Consider the following 14,331-nt stretch of genomic DNA (forward strand, 5'->3'; position numbering starts at 1 on the left):
AATTTAAGGTAGGAAGCCAAGGACCACAAGCACAGGGACTGACAATCTACCTCTTTTCTATGCCAGGTGCTGCAGAGATCCAACACAGCACAACCACACAGAATACGCATGAAAATGCCCAAGTGGATCAGATCTGTAAGGCAGAACTACCAGTGATCCTAGAGGAAAAATAGGTTTCCAAATGGCCCCAACAGATGTACCATGGTCCCAAAACATACCAAATTTAGCCTCTATTTAAAGTGGTAGCAAGCAACTCCAGATTCCCTTCTTTCCTTCCCAATTTCTTACTAAGGGTAGTCTTAAAAGCATGCATGTGTTCAACCGCTGTTTGGCAAAGGCTATGGTTAAACTCATTTGCAAGTTTCAGTTTGTTCACTCTAGCATCACCTTTTGACTAGAACTTGAAAAGTGCAAAAATATTTAATTATATCTTCTTAAAAAAAATAATTCATTTTATTGGTGCAACAACTCCAATTCCTCAGGAGTTAAATCCACTGCCAGCAATGGATAGAAAAGGAGGCACCAGCATAAAAGAATCAAAGTGCATTTCCAGTATGCCAATGCTGCACGAATTGGCAAGCCAGAACCCTTTTTTCACCACTGGAAGAGATTCTGCTGAATTAACTTCAGACAAAGTCTGTATTACACACTAACACACGAAGTCTGTCATGAAGTCCTGGGGATACTGCAACGAATCGTCAAAGCGGAAGCGTTTGGAGAGCGTGCTGCTGTCCTCTGGAATGTTCTCCTTGTCCTCCTTGGTGCTGCAGCTGCCACTGCAGCTGGATTTCACACTCCACTCTTCTGAGCACTTTGTGGGGTGTTCTGGCAGCTGAGAGCAGCAGCAGGTCTCCTCAGGGCTGCACAGGAGCGTCAGCTCCCCTTGCTGCAGCCACGAATGGGAGAGACAGTCGGCTGCAGTGGGCCTGTCCCTTCGGAAGGAGAAAGGGAAAGATGCTCCAGTTAATGTCACTGAAATAGCTCTGCTGCTAAAAATCCTAAGCAAAACTGACACTGAAGAGTAAATACTGGTGTGTTTTCCCCCATACCCCAGCTGCTACAAAACCCAGTTAAGTATTGGCTACATGCATCTCAATTTAGTTGATGGATTTCTCTAAAGCTGGTAAGCTTTCATCAGAACAAGGATCGCAGTTCCTGGGAATGTTTTCAGCATGGTACACATAAATGGGCATTTGCTTTTGCTTTTAAAGTCATATGTTTTATACAGACCATAAATAGTGAAGCTCATGAATATTCAGTCGTCATGCTTTCAAGGATAGCCAAGTTAACAGGATGTCATCAACTCTTGATATTTTCTAGTGTTTTACTCTTGCAATTCATCTGGCATAAACCCTTTCAAAATGTGCATCCTACCAAACGAACCAGCCTTAGAAAACTGCTCCTCTGGATAACTTAGTACAGTGCTACTGCAAGTTCTAATTGTTAACTTCCACAGAACCTGCCAGAAAACTGCCTCCAAGGCAATAGAGCCCACTTGTCCCTAACTCCACCACAGCATGGGAATATTTTTCAGTCAGAAAAGTGTAACTCTTCTGAGGATATAATGAAGACTCTTGAGATGCCCAGGAGAAAGCAACCAGTAATTGTGACAGAATGTCAAATATCCCACAGGTCCACACTAAGAGTTATCAAAGCAGGTTCTTCATCTTTGATTCCTTTTTTCTAGGTGCTCCACAAACATGAAAGACAAGATTCTCCCATGATACTGGGGTTTTGAATCATTTCAGATCCTGACAAACCATGTATGTGAAATGTTAAGACAGCAAGGAGTCTTCAGACATGATTTTGTATGAGTCCTAATTGCCTCAGAGCAGCCACTTCCCAAGAATCACCTCCTATCCAAGAGCCCCTCTCAGCCAAGCAGGGTCACTCCTGCCTGCTGCAGGCTCTCTGAAGATGACAAGGATTACTGCCTCACCACATGTGACAATATCTAGCACTGCAATCAATAACACCTGACCAGTCATTTCTCAAAGCTCAGCTGCTTTGCAATGTCTTGACTGGAGTCTGAACTACCAAAGAATGCAGAGGTAAGGTGAGTCTGCCTCAACTCCAAAAAAATTTTCACTTTAGATTGAGAACATTTAAAAAACCTCAAAGAACAAGCCTGACTAATAATGACATTGTCCATAAAATTAGTAAAAATAATATCTGACAATTTTAGCTAGACACTGAATCCAAGATTCTCCTCACACATTATGGAAAAGCATAAGCCTGCACTTTTAAATATCTGGTTAAAAATACCAACGCATTGTGAAATATCCAACTGATCCCATTAGTAACATTAAGTACATAAATTAACATTCACTTTTTCTAGGTGCTCCATAAATTTAGGATTCTTGCCTGGAGGAGTGTGCTACTTACTCTGGATTTTTCATGAGAAGTTTTTGAATGAAGTCTTTTGCAGGCTGTGAAACTGATGAAAATGTTTCTTCTGAATAATCCACGTTAACTTGAGATATATTAAGGTAAGTTTCCTGAACATCAGCTCCCACAAACGGAGATTCTTGTGTCAGCAGCATGTACGAGATGACACCGATGTTCCTGAGATAAGAACACAGCATATAAACCCACTGGAGAATCTGACACGATGCACCTTGCATGTATTTACTGTGCTGCAGAGCCAACTGCCTGACACATCTGCACTCAGAATTACAGCAAGCATGTTACAGCTCAAGTTTATGTGATTCAGCCACTACTGCTCATACATACACAAGGAAAGATGTGTGTGTGTATATCTGAATGAAGGGATTTCTGAACACTGTTTGATTTCAATGTACCTTTTCTTCCTACTAAGATCGTTAGGAAAAGGGAACAGTACTTTTACACAGCCCACTCTTGGGACATGTGGCAATTCTGGATGACAGAGCTGCAAAAAAGACAGACATTCTAATCTGCATGCAAATAAACCCCATCTTTCACTGCGATTCTGGCTGACAGAGCAAAGACTTTTAATCAACCTCTGTGTACATTTGACATCTGAATTGTGTTACAATCTCCTCTAGCTGAGATGTTTCTCCCAAGAACATGAACATGAGTACCACAATCATGCAATATATTATAAATCTTAATATGGTTTCTTGAAGCATAATAACAACATTTTTGTGATCTGATAGATCAGAATTTAGTACTCATTACAGTGTGGAAACATGCAGCTGCTGGGTTTGTCACTGTAAGCAAAACATCAATAGGGGGTTTTTATGTCTTCCCACAAAAGCAGGCAAGTAACACGTGATTAAAAAACATTCATGAACAGACTTAGTTACTGTTATGAATTGAGGATTTCAAAGGAGTAATTGGCAACTTTTAACAATGCATTTTAATTAGGATGCTGAAGATTTTATGTTTTAAAGGAAACATTTGAAAGCTAGTCTTTCACATAGCTCATAAAATTAAAACGCCATAAAAAGTTGTGGGTCAATTCAAGGTACTTGTTATTTTTTTATGATTCATTCTGCAGATTATTTCTCTAAAAATAGGAAGTAGGAAGTTTACATCCTTCTTACAATTTGTGTAAAAATATTTAACAATGTAGAAGGGGGGAGAGAAGTGTCCTAGAGCAGCTAATATCTGAAGCATGTCATCCACGAGGAAGTAATACCTGAAGTATGTTACCCAGCCACTGATGTTATTCCCTCAGAACAAACACCTATCCTCCACAGGCTCAGAAGCCACCTGCATTCCCCACTGAGGGTGCAACAGACCCATAAACTCCATGTAAGCCCTGAGTTATATCCTGAGGACTTCTTCCCCTCCCATCCCTCCTTCCCTCTTTCAGCCAGCCCACCCAAGAAGAATCCCAAGGGGATTCTTGGAAGCCAGATGAAACAGCATCAGGCCCTTAAATTGTTAAGGAGTCCCCCAAACCTAAGTAAAATGAAGACAAAACCTACCACATGTCTGTAGCTGTAGTAATAGGATCATAGTTCAAGATTTCTGGAGCTGAAGAGATGGGGAGAAGAAAAATGCTTTAATAAATACCTTATTCAAATGACCTTGTATCATACACCACATTTCTGGCATTCTTTTGCCAACCATTATTATGAGACTCAACATGTAGTTTCAATAATTAGGTTTCTTATTTCCAAGCCACAAGGGTGGCAAAAAGTTATTTCCATTTGCCTAGACACGGATGTTTACTTGGCTCACACCAAAGTGGCACTGCATGGCCTCAAGTTTATCCAAGTTTCAAGATGTTCTAAACAGATGTGTGCACATACAATTTTCTCCTAAGAGGTTTTGAATTATACAGCTTTTTAAGGGGAATGCATAAACCCTTCAGCACGTAGGAACTGCAGAACAAGCTGGCCAGGCCAATTTCAGGATCAGTGCTGTTAGCATAGGCTAGGTAGCAAGTGCTTCACTGCAGATTGAAGTGCTCTTAACATTGAGTGTTGGCAAGTCATGAAGGAAACTTGTCCCTCAGAGAGGGCCAAGTGTTAACAGCAATCTTTCCCTTTCCAAGGAACATTTTCATCTCATTAAATCATCATATTGAGTAACATTAAAGATGTTACATTAATTCAAAGAACACTTCTTTGTGCACACTAATGTTGTATTTCAATTCTAATCAGAACAACTTAACAGCCTGTAACACAGCAAATACTACAGTATAAAACTGAGAGGTGCACTACTTGATGTAATTCAGGATTTTCTGGTGCAAGTATTTGTTGTTTAAAAAGAGCAGCTCAAAAATTATTGCCTTGTCTTGTGATGTTCTTTATCAGTTTGAAAATTGCTCAGTGTGCACATGAACTGTCCCTGTTCTCTCAAAAGCCCATGAGATGTGGTGAAGCAGCCCTTCCATACCGAGATACTCTGTTGTTCCCATGATCTGCCGCAGTTCATTGGAATTCTCAAGCTTCCGGGACATTCCAAAATCTACAATTTTTACATCACCAAGAGGATTGATGCTGCTCAGCAAAATATTTTGAGGCTAGAATAGAAAATATTGCATTTCTAATTAATAAAATACAATCTGAAAAAAAAGCCCAATGTACTAAATGACACTTTAGCTTCTATTATGCAATTCTCATTGCTTAATGTTATTTAAAAACATTTAATCTCTATGCTTTTAAATCATTTAATCTCTTTTTTCTCCTCATCTTTTTTATGTATTTAACAAATGACTTTGATGAACATAACAAATTGAAGATACAGTGCTAAAACAAAGCCTGCTGCAGCCTCACCTTTAAATCCAGATGAACAATATTGTTTTCGTGCAAGCAGCAAAGTCCTTCAAGTATTTGCCTTATAAGCCTTACAATATCCCTTTCACAAATTCTGTCATCCAGATCTGGGACACACAAGTCAAATATTTCTCCTCCAGCAGCACTGAAACACATTGAAGAACACCTATGTATTAAGTGTAAATTTTGAAGTTTAAGTGAGGAAAAATGTTTTCAATTGCACCTATTTATGTAAAATATATCTGTAATATCAGAGAGGCTGGGAATACCTAGAACAACAAATAATATGTTTTTAGGGGCCATCCAGCTCCAGGGGAAAGAAAGCTTTTTAGGACAGAATCTAGCTAAATTCCTTCAAATTTTCCAAAGAATATATCATGGTGTACGGAGACCACCGCTAACAGCACTTCAAATACTTTGTACATAAAAGTTAAAGCTTAGAAAGAATTAACTTCACAGGCTGTATCTTTGTTCCTTACATTCCACATAAAAGTTTACACATACAACAAATATGATAGATAACTCAAATTCAATTCCCAAATTAAATTTATTTTTCAGAGTTAGTAAGAAGCTTTGGGAACATGTATAAGAAATACGGGATTTTTTAATGAAACTGCTCCAAAAGCCATTTTGAAACAACAAAACCACTAAATTTAGGAGCTCAAAGCAAACAAAAGTAACTGTGAGTCTTCAATTACCAAAAAATGTCAAATGCTAACTTGAAATTCACAGGCATGGATGTGCTCAACCTCTTTGAAATCTGTGTACATGCTATCAGTGACTTTTTTTTGTGTGTGATTTAAGTTCCATCAAAGCACTGAGGACCTTCTATGGTATCCCAAGAACATTATTGCCAGTCAGCTTGTCTGAAACAGCCTTAAAGGAAAAAATATCAAGTATATTATGATAAAAGAGCAGCATAATGTATACAGGGTACGGTTACAATTTTTCTGGGCATTCAGGTGACTCATGCAAAAAAATGAATATATTGAAAGATTTGTTCCTACAAACATGGAACATGTGATGAAGGCATACTTACTACTCCAACACCAAGATGATTTCATTTGCTGTTTCATAGACCTCATGGAGATTAACTATGCGAGGATTGGATTTCATTAATTCAAGGACAGCAATTTCATGCAGAATCTCTGCTTTGCAGTCTTGACCTCTTCTTCTTTTCTTTAAAAATTTAGCTGCATACTCTTGGCCTGTGGATTTAGCTACACATTTTCTAACCACAGCACATCTTCCTCTACGAAATAAAAGGGAAAACATTGAGATGCAGGAAATAAAAAGTGCATAAATTAACATCAGAAACAAGAAGACGTAACAAATAAATGTAAACAAAAAAAAATGTATTGGGAAATGCCATGCCTGGCCTGCTCTTACACTGTTTCCTGAACGTGCTCTTGCAGGCACTGTGTAAGGATACTAAACTGGATGAAGCTCTGGTGAGACCCAGTAAAATTCCCCTTACACAGCCCAGCTAAACATGAAATCAGAGTATCAGGTTACAGGGACATTCCCGCTGTCAGGTCACAGAGTAATTCGGTTGGAAAGGACTTCTGGAGGTCTCTAAAACCTCTTGCTAAAGCAGGGCCAGCCATGAGGTCCTGTAAGGCTGTTCAGGTTGGCGAGGTATTAGAAAACCCTCAACCTCATTACAACACCGACAGGACAACAATAAACAAAGCAAACTCCTGTGAAATGCAGAGAATGCACACGGAAGACAAAGCACATTTAAATGCATGGGTGGGGCAGGAGGTTTTCAGAGAAAAAAAGTTAGTCATAAAGAGAATTTCCTTCCACAAACCATGTAGTACTGCTACAAAAATCCCAGGTATCTGCAAAATGTTTCAAAACATCTTAGTAGAAAAGCACCCACTACTCAGCATTCTCCTCCTCAATTACAGTCAGACAAAGCATGCTGCTCTATTTCCGAGTCAACTGTTTAGATATGGAAACAAAACCGTATTTTGGCAAAGAAACGTTGTTGGAAGAAAACCACGTACTGCAGTTAAAGCATCAAGCTGATCTTTTAAAAATTAGGAGGAAAAAATGCAGGTTTTTTAAGCCAAGTTATAAACCCCTGAAAAAACCAATTTTATGACCACTAATACTCTATCACCAGAAATGCATACAAGCAAAGTGTTTTCCAATGGTGCAAGAAACCTTATTTACAAAAAACAACTTGAAAGGCTGCAATAAACTGTGAATAAAGTTCTAAAAACAGTACCAAGCTATAAACAAAGTGCACAATCTACATTTATCTTTTCAAAAAAAAGCCTGCCACCTCTTTATTGTTACCACAGCATACTAAGAACAAACGTAATGAAACAGCTCAGAACAAGCTATCTGTGTTTTTTAAAGCTTCTTTAGTAGAAAACACCACTTTGCCTTGCAGGCTTTGCCTTTTTTCTGGTGCAAAAATCCCAGTGGTTAAAAGGAACATTTCTTAAAAAAAAAAAAAAAAAAAAAGTATTTTTTTAAAAAATATCTAGACTTCAGTGTTTAATCAAAACAGGGATGAGCATTTCAAGAAAATAATCCATTTTCATTTGCAAATAATTGTACAAAAGTGCCAGAATTATTAAGTATTTTAAGATGACTTTGAATCACAGTGCTAGATTTAAAAATAAATTCAACAAAACAGGCCTTCTGTCATCATTTATTTCAACATCAGTTAGCTGTATATTTTCTCTATCCTTTTTTGAAAGCACTAAACTTTGGAGTTGAAAGTTATTTAGTCTGACACATGCACACTCCTCACCGTGAGGAACTGTGTGTGAGCCTGAAATGGCCACGTTCTTCCCCAATGGTGAACCCAGCCCATTATTGCACAGCATTTGAAGTTACTGAGCTCAATTTCATAATATACCCAAGATGAAAACACTCTTCCCTCCAGCTCACATTCTCTTTTTAGCATCCCATCAACCCTGCCAGCCACCAAAGCATCCCTAAAATTAACAAAGGGGAACCAGTTAAGTTTCATGAGAACACGGAGATCTTCCCCAGCAGTTTTGGCACATCTTCCCTGTGATTGCTGTGGGTTGAACAGATTTGAAGAGTCAGTGATATTCCAAGATTTGAGATGGAAGAATTTCCACTTGTTTATTAGTAGGGTGCCAATTAAGGTAAAAAGTAAGGCAAAAAAATAAGGTAAAAAAGTCTTTCAGAGCTGTGGAAATTACTCCAGAAACACAAAACCATCAGCTCGGAAGTGCTGCACTGATGCAAGCCTGGCCTGCGTAACCATCCCCCTTCACAGCCCAGCTCTACAAGAAAAACTGATTCCAGGATGTTTTCATATCTCAGCTCCAAAACCACAGACATTTAACTACTTCAGAAGAAGCCAAGCCCCACACACAGCAGGGACAGAACTGCTTAACCCACTAAACAGAACCTAACCTGCCAGCCTCATGAGTCAGTGTCTTAAACAGCAAAGGACCCAACAGATAAGGGTGTGGGAGAAAGAAATGGGGCTTGGGAAGCTTAAGCAGAGAACAAGGGAACTATTTACTACATAATCTCAGCAGGAAAAAGAAAAGTACAAGTTAAAATTAAAGCACATTGAATCCTTTAGAGAGCTTACAAAGAAAAGAGAGATTTTACATCATTTAAAAAGCATTTATACACTTAAAAACATGAAAAAATACACATGTAGTTAGGCCAGGAGAAATCACAAATATGTTTGTAAAACAGAGCTGTGCTTCCGTTTTCTTCACATTTTGGCACTTACTTTGTTATGCCTGGTTTTGCATGCAGAGAAAAAAATTAAAAACTCTGTCCTGGAATTCACAAAAAATCTACACTTTTGTTTGCTTTAGACATCATCTCACAAGTATGTAGAGGTGGAAAATCCAGCGTTGGAACAATACCTGAGTTCTAGAGGGTGCTGCATATAAACTGCTTCTGTAGAGCTTAGAATTCAAAAGCAGAGCTGACAAAAGTTAAGAAAAGAAGAAAGTTATGGGCTGCAATGTGCACTTCTATAAAAGCGTACCAGATAAAGCACATGCTAGAAAAATAGAAAAAAACCCCCAAGAGAACAATGAAGGCTGAAGAGCTCACAGACCACATGCAGAGGAGCATCTCTGCTGACAAAACGAGCTGCAGGTGCAAAGGATCCTCATGCAGCACAGCAAGGCCCAGCTGTGAGACTGACCCAGCACACTTCTGTCCAGGGAGCCTGGAAACCCAGCCACAGCAGCACGTTTGCATGGCTTTACACGAAATTCACTGGGCATTTTCAAGGTATGAATTAACCCAGTGATTTCAGAACACACTTCACTTGTATGTCTGAAACATAAATACCAAGGGTTTGGGTGCTTTGTTATTCCCTATTTTACTGGTGCAAGCAAGAGCAAGGGAAGCAGGCTGCAGAACTGCTCTGAAACAGCAGATTGTTTGAAACTCAGCCTAACTGCTTGGGTTGGGAAAGGGAGAGAAAAGGTCTTTGTTTTCTGGACTTCAGAAAACTCACTCAAACACCTGGAACCACCACCTCAAAATCCTCATTCTTTGTCTTACAGTATCACCCTATGCCATCTCCTGTTTAGGCCATGCCTCTGGAATCTGTTTAGACCAGGCAGGGAAAGGAAGATAACCCAAATCTGCATGCCTATGAAAACCCTTCAGATCTTCCTGGCAGGGAAAAGGCTGGAAACTTTTGCCTCACTGTCCCTTTCCCTGGTCCCTAAAGAACCCACTGTGATGCAAAGAAGGGGACACTTCATTCTTCATCTACTACCATAAAAGTTTGCTTATTGTACAGAGAATTTTCTTACAGCAGAAACGCCTCTTGCTCAAATAAAATAAATAGGAATAATCTTACCTTCCTAGCTCTTTTGATTCAAGCACATAAAAATTGTGGAAGTTATCTGTCTTGATTGGTGTGTGCAGAGATGTGGCCAACAAGCCAGAAAGGCTTTTATTCTCCAGCTTTCTCCTTGACATCCTCAAGAGCAGGTCTCTATTCCACCAGCCACCTGCTGAAGCAAAGCAATTAGAGAGTTTTGGAAATTCCACAGTTACAGCACAGGAAGGTATATAAATGTTATGAGTTTAGGGCTATAAAACTAGAATAGCCAGAAGTTTGTACAGTAGCAGCCTGAAAACACCACATTTAATCACTGTAAAAACAGAACCTGAAAGGAATACTAATCAAGACATGCTCATTTAATAATGTAAACACTCGAGATAAGTTAAGGATTTTTTTCTCCCTGGAGCATATCCATAAAATACTAGGGATAAGCTTTAGTTCTAATAAAAATGCTAATATCTACTTAACTATTAATGAGATGTACCTTTTTTTAATCTTTCTGAAACTCTTCCCTGGATTCTGGGTAAATTTCACACTTCCTTTAAGTTTACACTTTTAACAGATATTCGTTCCTGGGGCACTGCACCAAAACCCCTTCCTGTTTGTTAACTGCAACACAGCAGGAACAGGTAACAACAGGACAAAGTGGGGTTCTTTTCCCACTGGGAATATTCACATTTGTTATTAGGCTCACTCATAACTTCTCTAAGTTTCCTTTTTAAGGCTGAGTTAATTGTCAGAGAGAAGCATGAATGGACAAGGTCCTCTTTGCAAGTTCAAATCATTTAGAATCAAATGATGTAGTAATCCTGATTAAATTACCTTAATAAACCAGTAGAACAGCACATTATGAAGATACACCCACCCACAGTGAAAAAAAAAACAACCAACAAAACCAAACCAAATAAAAATACTGGGGTTTGGTATTCACATTTATATGCCTGAAGCATCTCTTCAGGTCAAATGCAAAAGCAAGGCAGAAAAAGGTTACTGAAGGATACCAGAAGTAGTAATTGATGGCTTCTTTAAGTTAAAGAGAAGGTTAACAGTGAAAGAAAAAAATACAGCAAATTACAATTCAGAGACAGTTAGCAAACTCACAAAAATACACGTGCAGTTCAAACGAGAGAAATGCACTGTCAGACACTTCTGGGGGAGCACTCCAACCAGTTATGATCCAAATGTAACTCAGTACCCATCCAGCATTGTTCACATTCCCATGTGGGATGGAACATGGATATTCATGTTGGAACTATTTTGGATTCAAATCATTGTACATAATTTAGCAGGAAAAAGACCCAAACTACATAGTTTAAAAATATCTTCAAAACATCATCTGATACGCAGGAAATAGCTTAAGAAATTATGAAAAGGCCACAATACAATCGAATACACAAGTCTTTGACTCACTGTAACAAGCAAGCATTCCTTCTCCCCCAGTCATATGACAGTTTAGCATTTAAGAGGACTATTTTGATGTCTGAAATTTTACATGAGTCTCCTTGGGCTGTGCTCACTCGGTAACTAACTCCTGAACTGTATCTTCTTCCTGCTGTACTTCAGCAGAAAACCATTTGTGCTCGATAACTGACCTCACTGATTAAGAGCTTACCATTATCAAGTTTATTACCATTACCGAGCTCATTACGTAAGCTTTCATTTTACATGATCATTCGTAAAGAGCAATTATTAAGCATAACTTCTGCATCACGTTGCCTTGACGTTGTTTCTCTCGGAGAACAACACATCTCCTTTTTTTAAGCTCAGTGTCACCAAGAATAGAGAAGAACACATATCCATAGCAAGCAGAAACCCACAAAGAGGCACGTAATCTACTTAGAAAAATTAGTTTCAACTATAGAAAAAAAGGCTTCCCATTAAACTAGGGAAATTTAACAGGGGAAAAAAAGTCAGCTCCTTTAACCTTTTCCAAAGACGTCGAGTCCTTGGTCCGGGCCAAGAAGATATTTGGTAGTAAAGGACCCCGGAGGGCGGCAGCGGCCGGGCGAGACCCGTCCCCGTCCCCGCGGGACAGCCCCGACTCCCCTCACAGGCACCCCCGCGCTGCCGCCGCGAGAGCCGGCACCGGGCGGGGAGGCAGCGCGGCGCTTCCACCGCGCCCAGCCCGCAGCACACCGCAGCAGGACCCCGGCAGGGCACAAGTCCCGCTCCTCCCGCGGCCGAGCACGCTCCCCGCTCCCCCCGACCGGGCACGCTTACCGCTGGCCGCCGCCGCCGGCCGCTGTCCGTCACAACCCCGATCCCACGCTCTCGCCGCCTCTCGGCGTTTGAAAGGCGCAACCCGGGCTGAGCGGCTGCCCCAGCAGCGCGAGCGCCAGGCCCCGCCCACTCGGCGGAACAGCCAATCCGCGCCCAGCCGCTGCGCCCAGAGGCCCGGCGATTGGCGGGAGCGCCCTCCGTGCGGGCAGCGCCCCCTGCCGGCTGCCCAGCCTCAGCAGCAGGTGCCGCCCGCGCTGGCTCGGCCCGGCCGTGAGGGAGCTGCGGGTGTTGGCGCTCGTGTCCGCGCCTCGTGGGGTGCGCGGAGCCGCCGCTTCGGGCCGCAAGGCACCGATGGCACGTCCCCGTCCCGGGGCTGTGTGCCAGCCGAACCCCGCAGCGAAGGCTCCTCGGTGCGCCGGCTGCATCCCCGAGCGCTGGAGCAGCGGGGAACGGCGGAGGCAGCGGGGCAGGTGCAGGGCAGGTCCCACCCCGTGCATCCCCCGCGGTGGGGAGCCGGGGACACGAGCCGCGTCTGCAGCGCTAGCGCTCCGTCCTGGGAGGGACGTGGGGGGACAGAGGCGCCGTGTGGGTCCCGCTGTGCCTGTGACGCACCGCGAAGGCTCAGCCACCACAGCCCCGGCCCAGGCGGGTACAAACCGAGCGGTGAAGCAGTTCTCACCGGCAGCTGCCGGGAACAGAGCGCTTCCAGCGCTTCCGTGTAAGTACACGGCTCGCACGGAGCACCTTTGGCAATCTCTTGGTCATGCACGCAACTGGAAGCAGGGTCTTCAGAGCATCGTGAGAAGCCCACACACACACACAAGAACACTCTGACCTGTGGTTTCAAAGACTCTTTCCGAGGTCTCAAAATAGCCCAAAGCATGGTTCAGAAATAAGTTGAAGTTAGAAAGAATTCTAAAATAGTTGCACTTTGTTTGTCAAATTGATGTCCTCGGAAACAATCCAACGAGCTAGAAATTTGCAAACATCCGTTTCATAATATATTTGTCATGAAGGCAGGAACACTAATGTAGCATAAGAGTTTAAGACTTGTGTATTTAATTTCAGCAGTGCACCATCAGAGTTACTGGGTTAATTCTGTTTGTGCCATGGCACTGCCAGTGAAATGGCTAATTGCTGTGTTTATTACAGTGCCTAAGTCATGCAGTCACAGCAAGGCTTGCATTAAGATGAAAGTAATATAAATGAAGATAAGAAAGCAGAAAGCACTCTTGAAGACTCTAGAATATGTCACATCATGTAGCTGGCACACTGAGGTACCTACTAAAAACATGTAACTCCTGCTTGCTTGAACTTTCGTCTGGCTCTTTAGCACTTTGATCTGTGGATACTTTTGACAAAAGCAGTCTTTACTCTCTCCTACAGAGTTCCACCATCTCTGCAGGGTTCCAGATCATACCCTTCCTTGATTATAACATTATTTCAAATACATCTGTCAAATAAAAATATAACATGTGGACAAGATTGGTTTTGTTGAGAAGTGCTCTTTGAGCAGTATGAAAAGCAGGCAGCATTCCAAACATACCAAATGAGCCACAGAGTAAATTTAAATCATGCCCACAATTAAAATGCTTTAGGTTATTATAGCAGATGGTGCCAGGAAGTAAATGACAGTGCTTATGTTTGTCTGCTGCTTTTGTGTCTTTACTGATTCTCTTCAGGATTTGCTGTGCTCTTCCTGTAAAGTTTTGAAAACCAAGTAAATACCAAAAATGCTTCATGACATGCATGTTATTGTACTCTTGATTATCTGTTTATGTAATGCCATAGAAACATGAATGGCACTTAAAGAAGGGTATAATTGACAGGACTCCACCCTGAGGACTTTGGAATTTTACTTAGATACACTACAACTGAGAAGGACAAACAAAGGTGGAGAAGGGGGAATGGGTAGGCTGAAGGTCACAACAGTACAGGATCATGAACTATCATTATTCCTAATGTATACACCTGGCCTTTGGGATAATTAAAAAATAGTAATTAAAGGTGTTAGCTTCATAACTCCCATTCTTAGTTACTTCTTCTCTGGCTTACCTCGATTATGTATCCATTACAAAG

At 41.4% G+C, this 14,331-nt stretch overlaps 1 protein-coding gene across 2 annotated transcripts; it reads right to left on the minus strand.

The window, feature by feature from the left end:
* Positions 1-240: 240 nt before the first annotated feature.
* STK17B (serine/threonine kinase 17b) lies at positions 241-12,393 on the minus strand. 2 transcript variants are annotated; one of them, XM_063400205.1, is made up of 8 exons: positions 12,253-12,393; positions 10,045-10,198; positions 6,250-6,462; positions 5,211-5,355; positions 4,831-4,957; positions 3,915-3,963; positions 2,386-2,565; positions 241-932 (listed from the first exon to the last, which is right to left on the minus strand). In XM_063400205.1, the coding sequence occupies exons 2-8, from the start codon at positions 10,164-10,166 to the stop codon at positions 650-652; spliced, it is 1,119 nt and encodes a 372-aa protein (XP_063256275.1). In that variant the 5' UTR covers positions 10,167-10,198; positions 12,253-12,393; the 3' UTR covers positions 241-649. The 2 variants fall into 2 exon arrangements, with proteins under 2 accessions (XP_063256275.1, XP_063256276.1); XM_063400206.1 differs by having other exon boundaries at positions 10,045-10,201; positions 12,253-12,377.
* Positions 12,394-14,331: the final 1,938 nt, after the last annotated feature.

The sequence above is a fragment of the Prinia subflava genome, chromosome 6 (genome assembly GCF_021018805.1).
Source record: "Prinia subflava isolate CZ2003 ecotype Zambia chromosome 6, Cam_Psub_1.2, whole genome shotgun sequence".
In the NCBI taxonomy this organism is placed as follows: Eukaryota; Metazoa; Chordata; class Aves; order Passeriformes; family Cisticolidae; genus Prinia; species Prinia subflava.